Here is an 11,684-nt window from a genome sequence, read left to right on the forward strand (position 1 = left end):
AGGATCCACCCTGGGTCTAACTCCTTGGCCCTTCTTGGTGTCCCGGGATGCCAGTTCCCACGCACGCGCCGGCTCCTTGAAGAACCAGGTGAATCCTGGAGTGTTGGGAGGGGGTTGGGACTGACCAGCGGTGCCACACAAACCAGAGGGGACAGGTGGCCCTGTCCCATGACAGTGCTGAGCCCAGAAGCAGTGAGCTACTTGTCTCTAACTTTTCACACCCAGACTCTTAACCACCACCCCCTGCATCCCCACAAGCTAAAATGCTGACGTCAAGAATCAACAAGTCAGTGCATGGCTTCATATCTGAAACAAGGCGGATTTAGTGATTCAAAAAACAAAACCATGCAGTAGTCTCCCTGAGGGAACCTATGCACAGGGCTCTGAGGAGCCCTGGAGAGCCTTTCCCTTGCCTTGCATGGTTTCCTGGCCCTTAAGTGGAATTAACTGCCTCTCCCGAATATGCAGGTTCTTCCTAAAGGTGGAGGAGAGTAAGCTAAGAAGCAACCCAAGGTCCTCTGGGCCTCTCTCCCCAACAGATCAAGTGATGATGTGTGTTTCCAGTACGGGATGCATTGAAAATAGAGAGTGAGCCCTTAGAGGACAAGTGGCTGGGAGAGGAAACCCCACCTCTGGGGAAAACGGAGGGCTTTCCCCCGCTGGAGAGAGCCTGCCGTCAGACTTTGACAGGCCCAGCCCCAAGGCCTGGCAGACAGTGGGCTTGGCGGGGGGCACCCAAAGAGCATATTCCTGGCACAGCGCTGAGTCAGAAGTACATACAAATCATTCAGTGGTGAAACTGGTTTCATCACATGAAGACTTAGAATAACAGTACCTATGCAAAGCAACTGTGACAACGATGGAAACATGGAAAAGCCTGAAGAGGAAGCACAAGAGAACGGGGAAGGAGGAAGCACTTTGTGGTGCTGCAGCAACCAGTTGGCCCCTTCCAGCTTCACTGGGCACAACAGAGCTCTCTGTCCAACCCAGTCTGCCTCCGCCTCCCGCCCCGGGCTGCCATGAAACATCACCCATCCTGCCAGGCGGGCAGCTCTCTCCTCTCGCGTGTGATAAGCTACATTTTTTTTTAAGATTTATTTATTTATTCGTACAGAGCTGGGGTGCAGGCCAGAGATGCGGAGGGTGAGAGGATTCACCAGAGACAGAGCGGGGAGCAGAACAGGCCCGCTGACGAAGCACACTGCTGAGGGGAGCAGCGGGCGGGTCAGGAGAGGTCTGCCGCGCCATGTGGTCACCTCCGGGGCAGGCGGGGATCGAACTCATTTGGAAGTGGCTTTCAATTCTTAGTGTTGTGCTTTAACCCGCTGCGCAACCAGGGAGGGCCGATAAGCTACATTTTTAAGCCAAATAATCGAGATTTATGTTATAAGGTCTTACACCATTTCCATTTCTGCAGAGTAACATTTTGCCTTTAATCTAGAGTACAAACAGGAGAGGAGGGGATCTGGTAGCTAGCAGTGACGCAGAAATTCAGGAGGGGCAGCTCAGCCTCTGGGGAAGAGCTGGCGCCATGTATCACGGGGCCGCACCCTGGCCACTTCTCCTTGCAGAGCGAGCTGGGAGACCTGGGTTTGCCCCAGCAAGGAAGGCGCTGCCGTCTGCCGCCCTCATTCCGTGTCTCTTCCTCTATCTTCACTCCTTGCGCACAGCAGACACTCACCTTTTCACCAGGCCTTAGAAATACATTATTGCTCCAATTCCCAAATAGCATAATTTGGCTAGGCCTGACTTCCCAGTTTAAGAAACTCTTCAGATAGATGTCACTGAAAGCATTCTGATTGCCAAGTGTCTAAGTTCATGACTACTTATTTGCTCTAAAATTTAAGAATCAGGATAGACGCATCGTTTTACTGTCTTTCAACGTTGGGGTGTTTATGCCCAGATGCTCGCACAGAGACAGAGGCACAGAGAGAGAGCAGGGCAGGGGCTGCCCGGACTACTGACCCCCACTGGGCGGAGCGTCCTCCTGGGGCTTCTGCTGGTCAGTCTTTTCTTGCAGCTGTTCTTGTTGCTGATCATTGAGTTCTCCTGAAGACATGCCTTTTTGAAGGCTATAAGTATTTTTCTTCCAGTGATCAGAACCCAGAGACATTTCTAAATGCCATGTTTTCATTCTTTGCAGCTCCTTATGTAGCATCATACAGAAAACCGTATCCACCAAAAACATTATTCCTACTACCAGGTAGAAAATGGCTTGAAACCAGACCAGAGCTGATGACCGCAGCCCTGGAACAGAAAAAAGACAACATGAAGAGATGCTACTTAGCTACCAGGGGCTGTGTTCTATTGGGAGGTAAAGACTACCAAGACAGGCGTGCTTGTCCTCACTGTCATTTGGGGGGTAGGGGGGTGCAGGAGGCGTGGCGGCAGCCACATGGGCTCCATGGTGGGGGTGGGGGGTCAGGCTCCACAGAGGAGCCTCAGCGCCAGGCCCCCGTTGGTGGACTTACTCTCTAGCTTCAAAGACAGTGGCAAGCTCTGTGCCATGTCATGCTTGATGTGAAGTGAGGTCGAAGAGAAGCTTCCTGTTCCTAAGGACCTCTGTTCCAGAGCTCACAACCCTTCCACCTTCGCCAGACACAGATACTTGGGCCAACTTGTGTGGGTCACAAAATCTCTGTCTCATTGGCCCGTACGTGAGCACCTTAAGAACTGCACCCCAGTGTCTTTGTATCCTGGGTCTTATGATAGCACAGAGGAGGAGCACAATACATTGTTGAAGGCGGGTGGGAGGGAGAGAAAGAGGAGAGCAGAGGGAGGGAATGGGGGCGGGTTAGAGGGGGAAGGGAGAGGAGCAGGTAAAGAAAGGACAATAAGGAAGGAGCTAAATGGAGGAGGTAAAGAGAGGACAGGAAATGAGAGGAAAGCTGATGAAGGTCATGGGGTAGAGAAGCTCTGCATCAAGAGTGGAAAGGCCTGGTAGGACCGTGAGACTCCCGGAGCAGGCTCAGGCCTGTAGGCGAAAAGGCCGCTGCTTCTCCAGACCAGTGGACCCTTCCCTCCGCTCACCAGGCACTTGAAGTTGCACCTGAGGGCTCTGCTTAACGACAGTTCCGTCTTCTGTGGCAGCCTCACACCAGTAAAACCCTGAGTCTTCTCTTTTAGCCTCGAGTATCTGGTACTCAGAGGACGTGTTTCTGCTCATCAGGGGTTTGCTGCCCACGTAGAACGAGAAGTAAAGCTGCGAGCCAGGCTGTGGCTGGAGCAGCTTCGTCTCACAGCTCAGGTGGACCGAGCTCCCCTCTGCGAGGGGCGATGGGAAGGATGTCTTCAGCAGGGGGGTCGGAAATAGCTCTAAAGAAAATGTCAACAGAAACAAGTTGCTTGGGCCCACGGTCTTTCACAGATTCTAACCCCTCCCCCCGAAGGCCCCCCCAGAGCATGTGGCGATGGTCACAAATATCCCCACTTCCAGCAGAGAGGCATTCTGGGGTCTCCTCATAAACATACTTACAGATGCCAGCATGCTCACACCCTACTGGGGACAGTGCCTGTGTGAGTCCATGGTCGCCTGAAAAGCCTCGTCATTTAGCATATGGCCACATCCTGCTGGCATTGGGGGACCTGAGTGCCCACTGCCCCCACACTAACCCCTGCAGTGACTCATTATTTGGATTCCTGCTCTCAACAAATAATCTGGGGTGTGGTAGTTTCCTCCACAAAGGAAGGAACTACTTTGCCTACACAAAAAAAGTTGCCAGTGGTTATGAGGTGAAAGGCCAGGGTCACGAGAAGAGCCACACACCAACTGGCACAGAGGAAGCCGCTGAGCTGGCGAGAAGGGGACTCGGCCATGTTGTCCTTGAGAAGCAGGTGGGGTCTGGCCGAGGCCTGACACGGTCCTGGCTTTGGTTCCCACGGGGCTCTCATGAGATTCCATTATTTTCTAGTAACTCTCCTTCTCCCTTGAGTGAATCTCTAGTCCTTGCAACTAAAATAAAACAATGGAATCACCATATGTCGCCACCAGGGTTACGAGTGGGCACTGTGGGGCACCAGAGAGAGCGGGGGGGGGGGGGGGGGGGGGGGGGCGGGGGGGGGGGGGGGGGGGGGGGGGAACCAGGAGCCCCCCCCCGCTGGCCCCAGCCCAGCCGCTGGCCACGGTGTGACCTTTGGTCCAGAAGTTCCTCTGTCTGGAGCGCGGCTTCCCCGCTAACAAATGGAAGTGAGTGTTTGCAGTGGTGCCTGTGGCGCCTACGGCCACGCCCGACGTCCAGGGCCAGTACCTCTCACAGTGACGGACACGCCTGCCGACTTGAAGCGCTGGTTCTTCCCCACGCCTGTACAGTGGTAGAGGCCGCTGTGACTCACGTTGGTTTTCGGAATGGTGAATCCAGAAGTCTTATGAGAAAACTTAAAGGCTTTGCCATCTTTGTAGAAACTCACTTTGTACACCAGCCTATTTTTCCATCCGTGACACCTCAAGGCCAGAGGCTCCCCCTCGGTGAAGACTCTGCTAGAGACCTGGAGTAGCAGCCAACCTGAAAGACACGGACCGCAGAGGCGCGTCAGGGCACAGGGGAGCCGTGCGGGCCCTTAGCTCTTTGCCTCTTGTCTTTTTCTCCCTGCTGTATTCTAACCACAGAACTCTGCTGAATCACAGGCCTGTCTGCTGTCTACTGGAAAGAAAAGTTTGCTTTCCCCGCAGTCATGCACACAGCTCCTGCTGTCTTCCCTTGTCAGCCCCAAGAGCTGGTTGGGACAAAAAACTGTTTCTTCTGTGTGGCAGACAGACTGCTAAGGTGAGGCCAGTGAGCTTCCCCCATGGGCTCTCTCGCTGTCTGGGCAGAAGCTGTGACTTCCAGCCAATGGCAGGTGATAAAGGTGATGCGATGTCACTCCTCTGACTGCATTCTCCAGGACTCTGTCTGCCCCGAAGGACCAAGAGTGCCCTGTGGGCCTTGAAGAAGAGAGCAGCTGCCATGTTGGGAGAAGACTGGGAGGGGGCAAGGGCACCCCAGCTGACCGGGCGGGCTGGGAGGAGCTGCGCCCTGAGGGGATTGGCGGCCTGCAGCTTCCACAGAGCTCCCAGCTCAGCTCTGCCAGATGTCCTGACTATGGAAAGAAGGCACATTGTGCTTGAAACTGCTAAATTTGTGGTGATTTGTTACAACTAATGCACTGACTCCTGGCGAATCTGTAAATGAGGTAAGTGGGAGGAAGACAAACAGAATGACAACACGCTCAGATACAAATATGCTGCTAAGTTAAGGCCAGTCAGCAGCTCTGCTGAAAACAACTCAGGAGAAAAGAAGGAAGTGCTTGTTCCTCCCAAAACTTTTCTAAGCCTGGAAGGCAAGTATCCCAGGCTCAAGCAGGATTTTTAGTCTTTTTTTTTAAGATTTATTTTTTATGCACACAAGAACTGGGGCACAGGCCAGAGGTGTGGGGGTGAGAGGACGCCCCAGAGACAGAGCGGCGAACAGAACAGGCGGATGTACTGAAACCACTGCTGAGGGGAGCAGGGAGACAGGAGAGGGCTGCTGCGCCCCACCCCGGGGGTCCCTCCCTGGTCAGTACAAACTCAGGCTGCAGCAGAGGTCGGCTGACACTCAGCTCCTGCCCCTGGGGGAGGCCAAGGGCTTCTACTCTTGGTGCTGCCACGGTGCTTCTACCGACAGTAGATTCCCTTCACGTCCTCACTCCTGTTCCCAGCCAAGGCTTTTGTTGTTGTTTTGTAGTCTGCCTTTTCCTTATTGACTCATAGAAGCCCTTTTTCAAGCGCTCCCAGGCAGCCCTGGGAGCCAGGGCAGAGCTGACGGCCAGGTGAAGCCGTGTAACACGGAGTCGGGCGGGCTCAGGTGCGCTCGCTTTTCTGGCTTTGGCAGGCACTCAGGAGCTTGGAGACGACACATGGCAGGCGACACAAGTCCCCAGACTTGAGCAGTCTGGCCCAGGAGCTGACCCCGGAGCCTGAGGCGCCAGGGAACACTTCCGAGTGTGTGTGTTTCCTTGGGGGGCAGCCTGGTCCCCAGGAATCTGATTGTGCCGCCAGCATGAATTGTCAGTTCTTCTAGAATTATCTCTATTCTTCTAGAGAGTTAAATAGACCATTTGAACAGTTTGTCCTGAGTCATGAAATATTTTGCCCTAAAGAAGAGCACAATCACCATCTCTTGACCCACTGAAACTACTTACAGACTTAAGTAGATGATAAGGCTTTGGCTTGTTTTGTTTCTAGTCATCTGCACTTAAAGTCTCATGATAATTTCATGTCCAGAATATTATCCCCTGTTCTATGAAATGTCCCCCCGGCGCTAGGATAGCGATATCTACTGAAGCGTTGCTTGCAGAAGCACAAGAATGGAAATACCTTGGGCGTTTACTCACAGAGAACGGGGTAATGTCCGCTATAGCACAGCCATGCACGGACATCTGGGAGGAATAGCGCGTTTCTTGATGAAGCAGACCTCCGCGACACTTTAAGAGCTAAAAGTAAGGTTAGGACAGTCCACAGAGTCTTCTACCAACCACTTGAAAAATAAAGTTCCGCAGGTGCACAGCTTCGTGTCCAGGACTGCGGGGCGAGGGGCTGGGGTGGGCAGACGACGGTGCCCATCACGGTACGCTTCTCTCTCTAGCTGTTTGCTGTGTGCAGGCGTAATTTTTTCCAATCAAAGTGGATATTTTTGAATAATGACAAAAGCTTTGAGCCCGAGGTTCAGCCCAGACACCGAACTCCCAGCTGCCCCACTGAGGGTGCCGGGACACAGGTAAGCGCCCTCATGCGCTGTTTTGAGTACCTTGACTTTGTTTCCCCAGTGGGCACATAGAACACACTTATTCTAAGGCAAATCACACACACTCACTGGCAGCTGATGCAGTTACACATGGCCGGTCTCCCGGATAAGCAGTAACCAGTGTGTCACCCCTACTCCTGTCGTGCTCCCGCTGTCCGCAGGTTTGTCTTCCCGCATTCCCGGGAGAAGGGCCTTCAACAGCAGCTGCTGAAGAAAGCAAGCTGGCGCCCACCGTCTCTGTGCTGACCCCGCTGTCCCTCTTTACTGACCCTTGCCCACCTCCCCCCCTTTTCCCTTTGTATAAATAAGGGAAGGGCAGCACGCGGGTCTGCAGGCAGGGGTCTGCCGCCCTCCTCATTTGTCAGCAAATAAAACCACTTTCCTTTTCCCCAGACTGTTTCCTTCACTAGCTGAGGGAAACTGGGGCCGGCGGCCGGTAACAAGGCCACAGAGGCGAGAACACAGAGGAAGGCCCGCCAGCTCCGGCCTGCCTGCCCCACCCACACTCACCCCTCTGGACCTCCAGCTGCACAGGGTCACTGGGCGCAGAGAGGCCTGTCTGGCACCTGTATTCACCGCTGTCGTGGTCGCCGGCGCTGGCAATGCTGTAAGCCGGCGTCACCGTCTGAAGGACCGTGTGGTTGAGAAACCACCGCGTGGAAGTGTTGCCAGGCAGCCTGGGACCCTCACAATGTAAGGCCACATTTTCCTCTGGGAATATATTGACCCACGGGGGCTGCAAGGTGATCACAGCCTTTTGGGGCTCAGCTTGGGATTAAGAAAAAGAGGGGAGGAGGGAAAGACCGGTAAGTGAAAGTCGCTCTGGGCGCTTGGCAAAGTTCTGAGGACGCACAAGCGAAAAAGGAGCATTTAGGCTAAGCTGAGGAGTAGACACATGGGAACCTTTTCCAGGCCAGGCTTGCAGTGGCCGGGGCCCTCTGCAGTGTCGCTCCGTCACTGCCTCTGCTTCTGGGCTTGGAGGTTTGTGGGTTCTGAGGAGTAAGTGGCTAGTTTCCGTCTCATTGTTGGTAAACAATGCAGTGAGGCTGTAAACCAGGGAGCACGGACCACAGGTGGTTTTCTGATGCTGTGCCTTAGGTCTCTGAGGGTTAATCTAAGACCTAAACTTGTGTCTCCTTTGGAAACAGAGATTCTAACTTCTCCTTTTGAGATCTTTCATTCCACTTGGCTCCCTCTGAGGAGAAAAAGCAAGTGTCTGGGGGTGCTGGAAACCCTGGCGGAGCCACCGTGCGCTCTTACCCTCCCCTGCCGCCATGTATACATTTGGGTATTAAGCCCAGAGGTCGGGGTTCGCTCAGAAAATCAAACTGAAACTATAAAAATCACATTCTGAATACAAATACAGGGGCGTTTACATCATTTATAATCTCCTTTCTAGCCCTTCCCTATCTTCAAAATAATGGCCCATTCTTTGGAAACAGAAATGAAGCAGAAAGAGGAGTTAAATTAGTCGTTACTTACCCACTTGTCCACCTACTGGAGCTAGAAGAGACCAGAGAATAGAGACAGCCGTCAGTCAGAGGGAGAAGACGGGAAGGGAAACTGGGGGAGACAGAATTAACTTAAACTCTGAGGGACTTCAGGTTTCTTGAGTTTCTCTACCCACCTCTTCCCTAAAATCAGTTACCACCGGTACTGAACAGCCTGCAGGTGGCTGTGAAGGTTTTATTTTGACATGATGCTTTCAGGCTTCATGCTACCCCATGATTGCCTTCCCATACTTCTGATCTAAGACCATCAATAAACCACAGAATCATAGTGGTGTCTGTACTCACGAGTTCCAGCCTAGGACATCAAAGAAAAGGCATCCTGGCTCCCCCAAACCACAGCCTGTACCCTGCTGGCTCCCCCGCTAAAGCCAACTTACCCCAGAGGAGCAACGCTGTCAAGAGCCACATGTTCTCCTCAGACAGACAGAAGCAGGGATGTCTGTAACGCACAAGACTTGGGCAAGGTTTGCAGGGTTCTGGAGCCAAGATTAGAAAAGAGGAAGGAAATGACCACTTCTGACCATTTTCATCATCTTCCTTTTCTGAGAAATACATTCCTGATTTTTGAAACAGTCTCTCCCCATTCTCCTGCCTCTAGGCCAGCTCCCCCTTTTGACATTGTAGGTTTTTAGTTAGATTCTGAAGGAAGGTTAAATTTTGGTGAACTTTCTATTCTGATTATCTTCTCTCTCACCCAATTCTGTTCCTGGGGCTGGAATACAGCAAATTCTCATTTTAAAAATTAGTATAAACTATTGGGATCACCGTTGTATATGTTTTGCCTTTCATTTAAATTTTAAATAAATCTGCATATAGTGCCTGTGAGTGGGGTGAAAGAAATATCTAACTTTTTCCCATAAGTATAAATAATTGTTCCAGCAGCATTAAAAAACAAAAAATGAACTTATTCATTCTCTGCTGTGAACTGTTAATCCTACCACAATTAAGTTTTCATTTATACTGTCAGATTTCGTAATATTGCTGGAGTGGGATCAGAATTACATTGAATTAAGAAAGTAATTTGGAAATGATGGATCTATCTTTGTAACACTGAGTGCTTCAAACCACAAGCTTGTTCTGACCTACTCAAGTATTTGGTGTTCCAGAATTACTTGCTATAAATTGCATCATTTTCTCCGTAGATGTCTTGCACAGATCCTGTGAGGTCTCTTTCCACACATGTGTAGGGTGGTAAGCTTAAAATTTACATTTTAAATGGTAGCTTAAAATTTACATTTTCTAAATATTTGTTTATGGTATATTGGAAAATGCAGTGGAGCAGTGGTGTATATACAGATACTTTACTAAGCTCTTCAAAATATTTTCCAGATTATTTGTTTGCAGATTCTCTTGCATCTTTTTTTTTGCAGGCATTCATTTTTGTTGTTGCTATCCGAATGAGGAGCATGCTGACCGCTAAGTTCACCCAAAGTAGGAGAGTCAGAGCCGCAAGAAGGTGAAACAGTCGTCTGGAGTCCGGAGTCTGTTTATTAGGACCGCCCATGGGTATATATAGGGTCCGACATGCCTTGTACGTGGAGAAAAACTGGAAGTGTACCCATGCTGGGTAGGATACATGTTTGTACGGAGCTTCTTGCAATTTCTAGAGCAGGGGAGGAGGCTGCAGCTGTTCAGAGGACAGAGCGCACAGTGCTCTGTTGGCTTGTCTGTCGCCTTACCGGGGAGCATGCTCACCCGTGCACAACATCAGCCAGGGCGGACAGGTGCACTTGAGGTCCGGTGGAGTTAGCCACACATTTTATTTTCTAGTATCATGGAACTTTACTTCTTTCTCTCAGATCCTTATATGGTTATTTGCTGTAGGATTTTGGTAGATATGCTTTTCCAGGGAAATGATGATTTACTTCTTAAGACTTCTAAATCATAAGTCAGTGTTGTATTCCTTGAATGCTTTTTCTTTATTAACTGTTATGATCAAATAATTTCCTTCAACTAGTTAATGTAGCTAATTATATTCATAGATTTGCTGCTGTGAAGATCTCTTAAATCCCCTGGTAACTTGATCTCTTCGTGATTCATTATATATTTATATGTATTATTTAGTAACATACATATTAAATGTTAATAACATGTTAAAACATATTATGCATTTTACTATATATTTTTAGATATTGATGAATTTGACCTGGCAATGTTTTGCACTTAAGGTTTCTGCTTTTCTGTTCATCATAAATTTCACTAGAAGTTTGCCAATACTATTAGTCTTTTTAAAGAACCAAATTTAGACTTTGTAGAGTCTATTGATGATATCATGGTGTTTCTATTTTAATTACTTTTTGCTGTTTACTACTTCTCCTTTCCTTTGCTGACTTGAAATTCTATGTTCAAGTTATTCATTTTAGCCTTTCTTCACTGCCGGCATAAAACTATAAGATGTTTTAAATTTTTGAATCATGGTTTCAGTTGCTTCCCCCAAGTTTGGATTCATGATGGTCCTGTTACTGGTTAGAAAACTTCCCTTTATTTGCTAGTTTTCTTTTTCCATTTCTTTCTCCTGTGATTTGCAATTTCTGTGCATTATTTTTATTCTCTAGTGATCTTCTTAACAGTGTATGTACCAGCCATGTTTTATGTAACAAAAATTGTAAGAAAACCACCAGGATGACCTTCTCCAGGAGACCACGCTCACCAACTTCATGCTCCAGGAAGTGGCCACGGAACATGACCAAAAGTATGTGGTCTGAACTTAATGTGTAGAAGGTTTTCTGTAGAAAATGAATTTTATCACCTTTTTCCTCAAACTATTTCAACTTAAGATAGATCTTTCTGTGAAGAGACAACTGCTGCACAGTGGTGACCCTTTCAGTGCTGTGCCGATTACAACAAGGAAGTCGTCACCTTTATGACAGCATCACCCAGAATTTCTAAGAACTTCACAGCTGTAACTACTTTCCAAATGACACAGTGCTGTTCCTCTATTCTGAGGGGCTCAAGCTGAAGGAAGAATCATGTGCTGTTTCCTTGCAAGATTAGTCATGTTGGAGTAGTGACATGGAAAATTCACTCCAGACCAAACTGATGGTTCGAAGAGCACTCTGCAGTGATATTATCTCAGCTTTTCTGCCTGCCCCAGTTGTCAAAACCAAAAGACAAAGGATGGAAGTTGAATCTTTTATTTGATCAGCAAACTAACTTGAGAACTAACTGCTGGGCCTTGTGCTTCAACCGTTCCAACAGCTCATCTCTAACCGACTTTTTTACAGCTAAACAAGGGCAGTTAATTATCAGTGAGTGGCCTTCACTCCAGACAGCCAACAACTTCTGTTTTTTTCTTTTTTTATAAAGATTTTTATTTGTGCATACAGAAGTGGGGTACAGGTCAGAGGCTCAGGGGCGGCGAGAGGCTTCTCCAGAGACAGAGTGGGGAGCAGAACAGGCAGATCGACGAAGT

General features: G+C 49.4%; 1 protein-coding gene across 1 annotated transcript in view; it reads right to left on the reverse strand.

The window, feature by feature from the left end:
• Window positions 1–1,314: 1,314 nt before the first annotated feature.
• Window positions 1,315–11,684, reverse strand: part of LOC101622132 (high affinity immunoglobulin gamma Fc receptor I-like) — an 18,609-nt gene continuing 8,239 nt past the window's right edge. The window contains exons 2-6 of the mRNA XM_004689460.2: window positions 8,260–8,264; window positions 7,272–7,529; window positions 4,248–4,502; window positions 3,031–3,315; window positions 1,315–2,247 (exon numbers count right to left, since the gene is read on the reverse strand). Coding sequence (XP_004689517.1) covers window positions 1,958–2,247; window positions 3,031–3,315; window positions 4,248–4,502; window positions 7,272–7,529; window positions 8,260–8,264 — 1,093 coding nt within the window. The 3' untranslated portion in view covers window positions 1,315–1,957. The remainder of the gene's footprint in view (window positions 2,248–3,030; window positions 3,316–4,247; window positions 4,503–7,271; window positions 7,530–8,259; window positions 8,265–11,684) is intronic.

The sequence above is a fragment of the Condylura cristata genome, unplaced genomic scaffold, assembly GCF_000260355.1.
Source record: "Condylura cristata isolate star-nosed mole 26May11 unplaced genomic scaffold, ConCri1.0 scaffold00026, whole genome shotgun sequence".
NCBI lineage: Eukaryota > Metazoa > Chordata > Mammalia > Eulipotyphla > Talpidae > Condylura > Condylura cristata.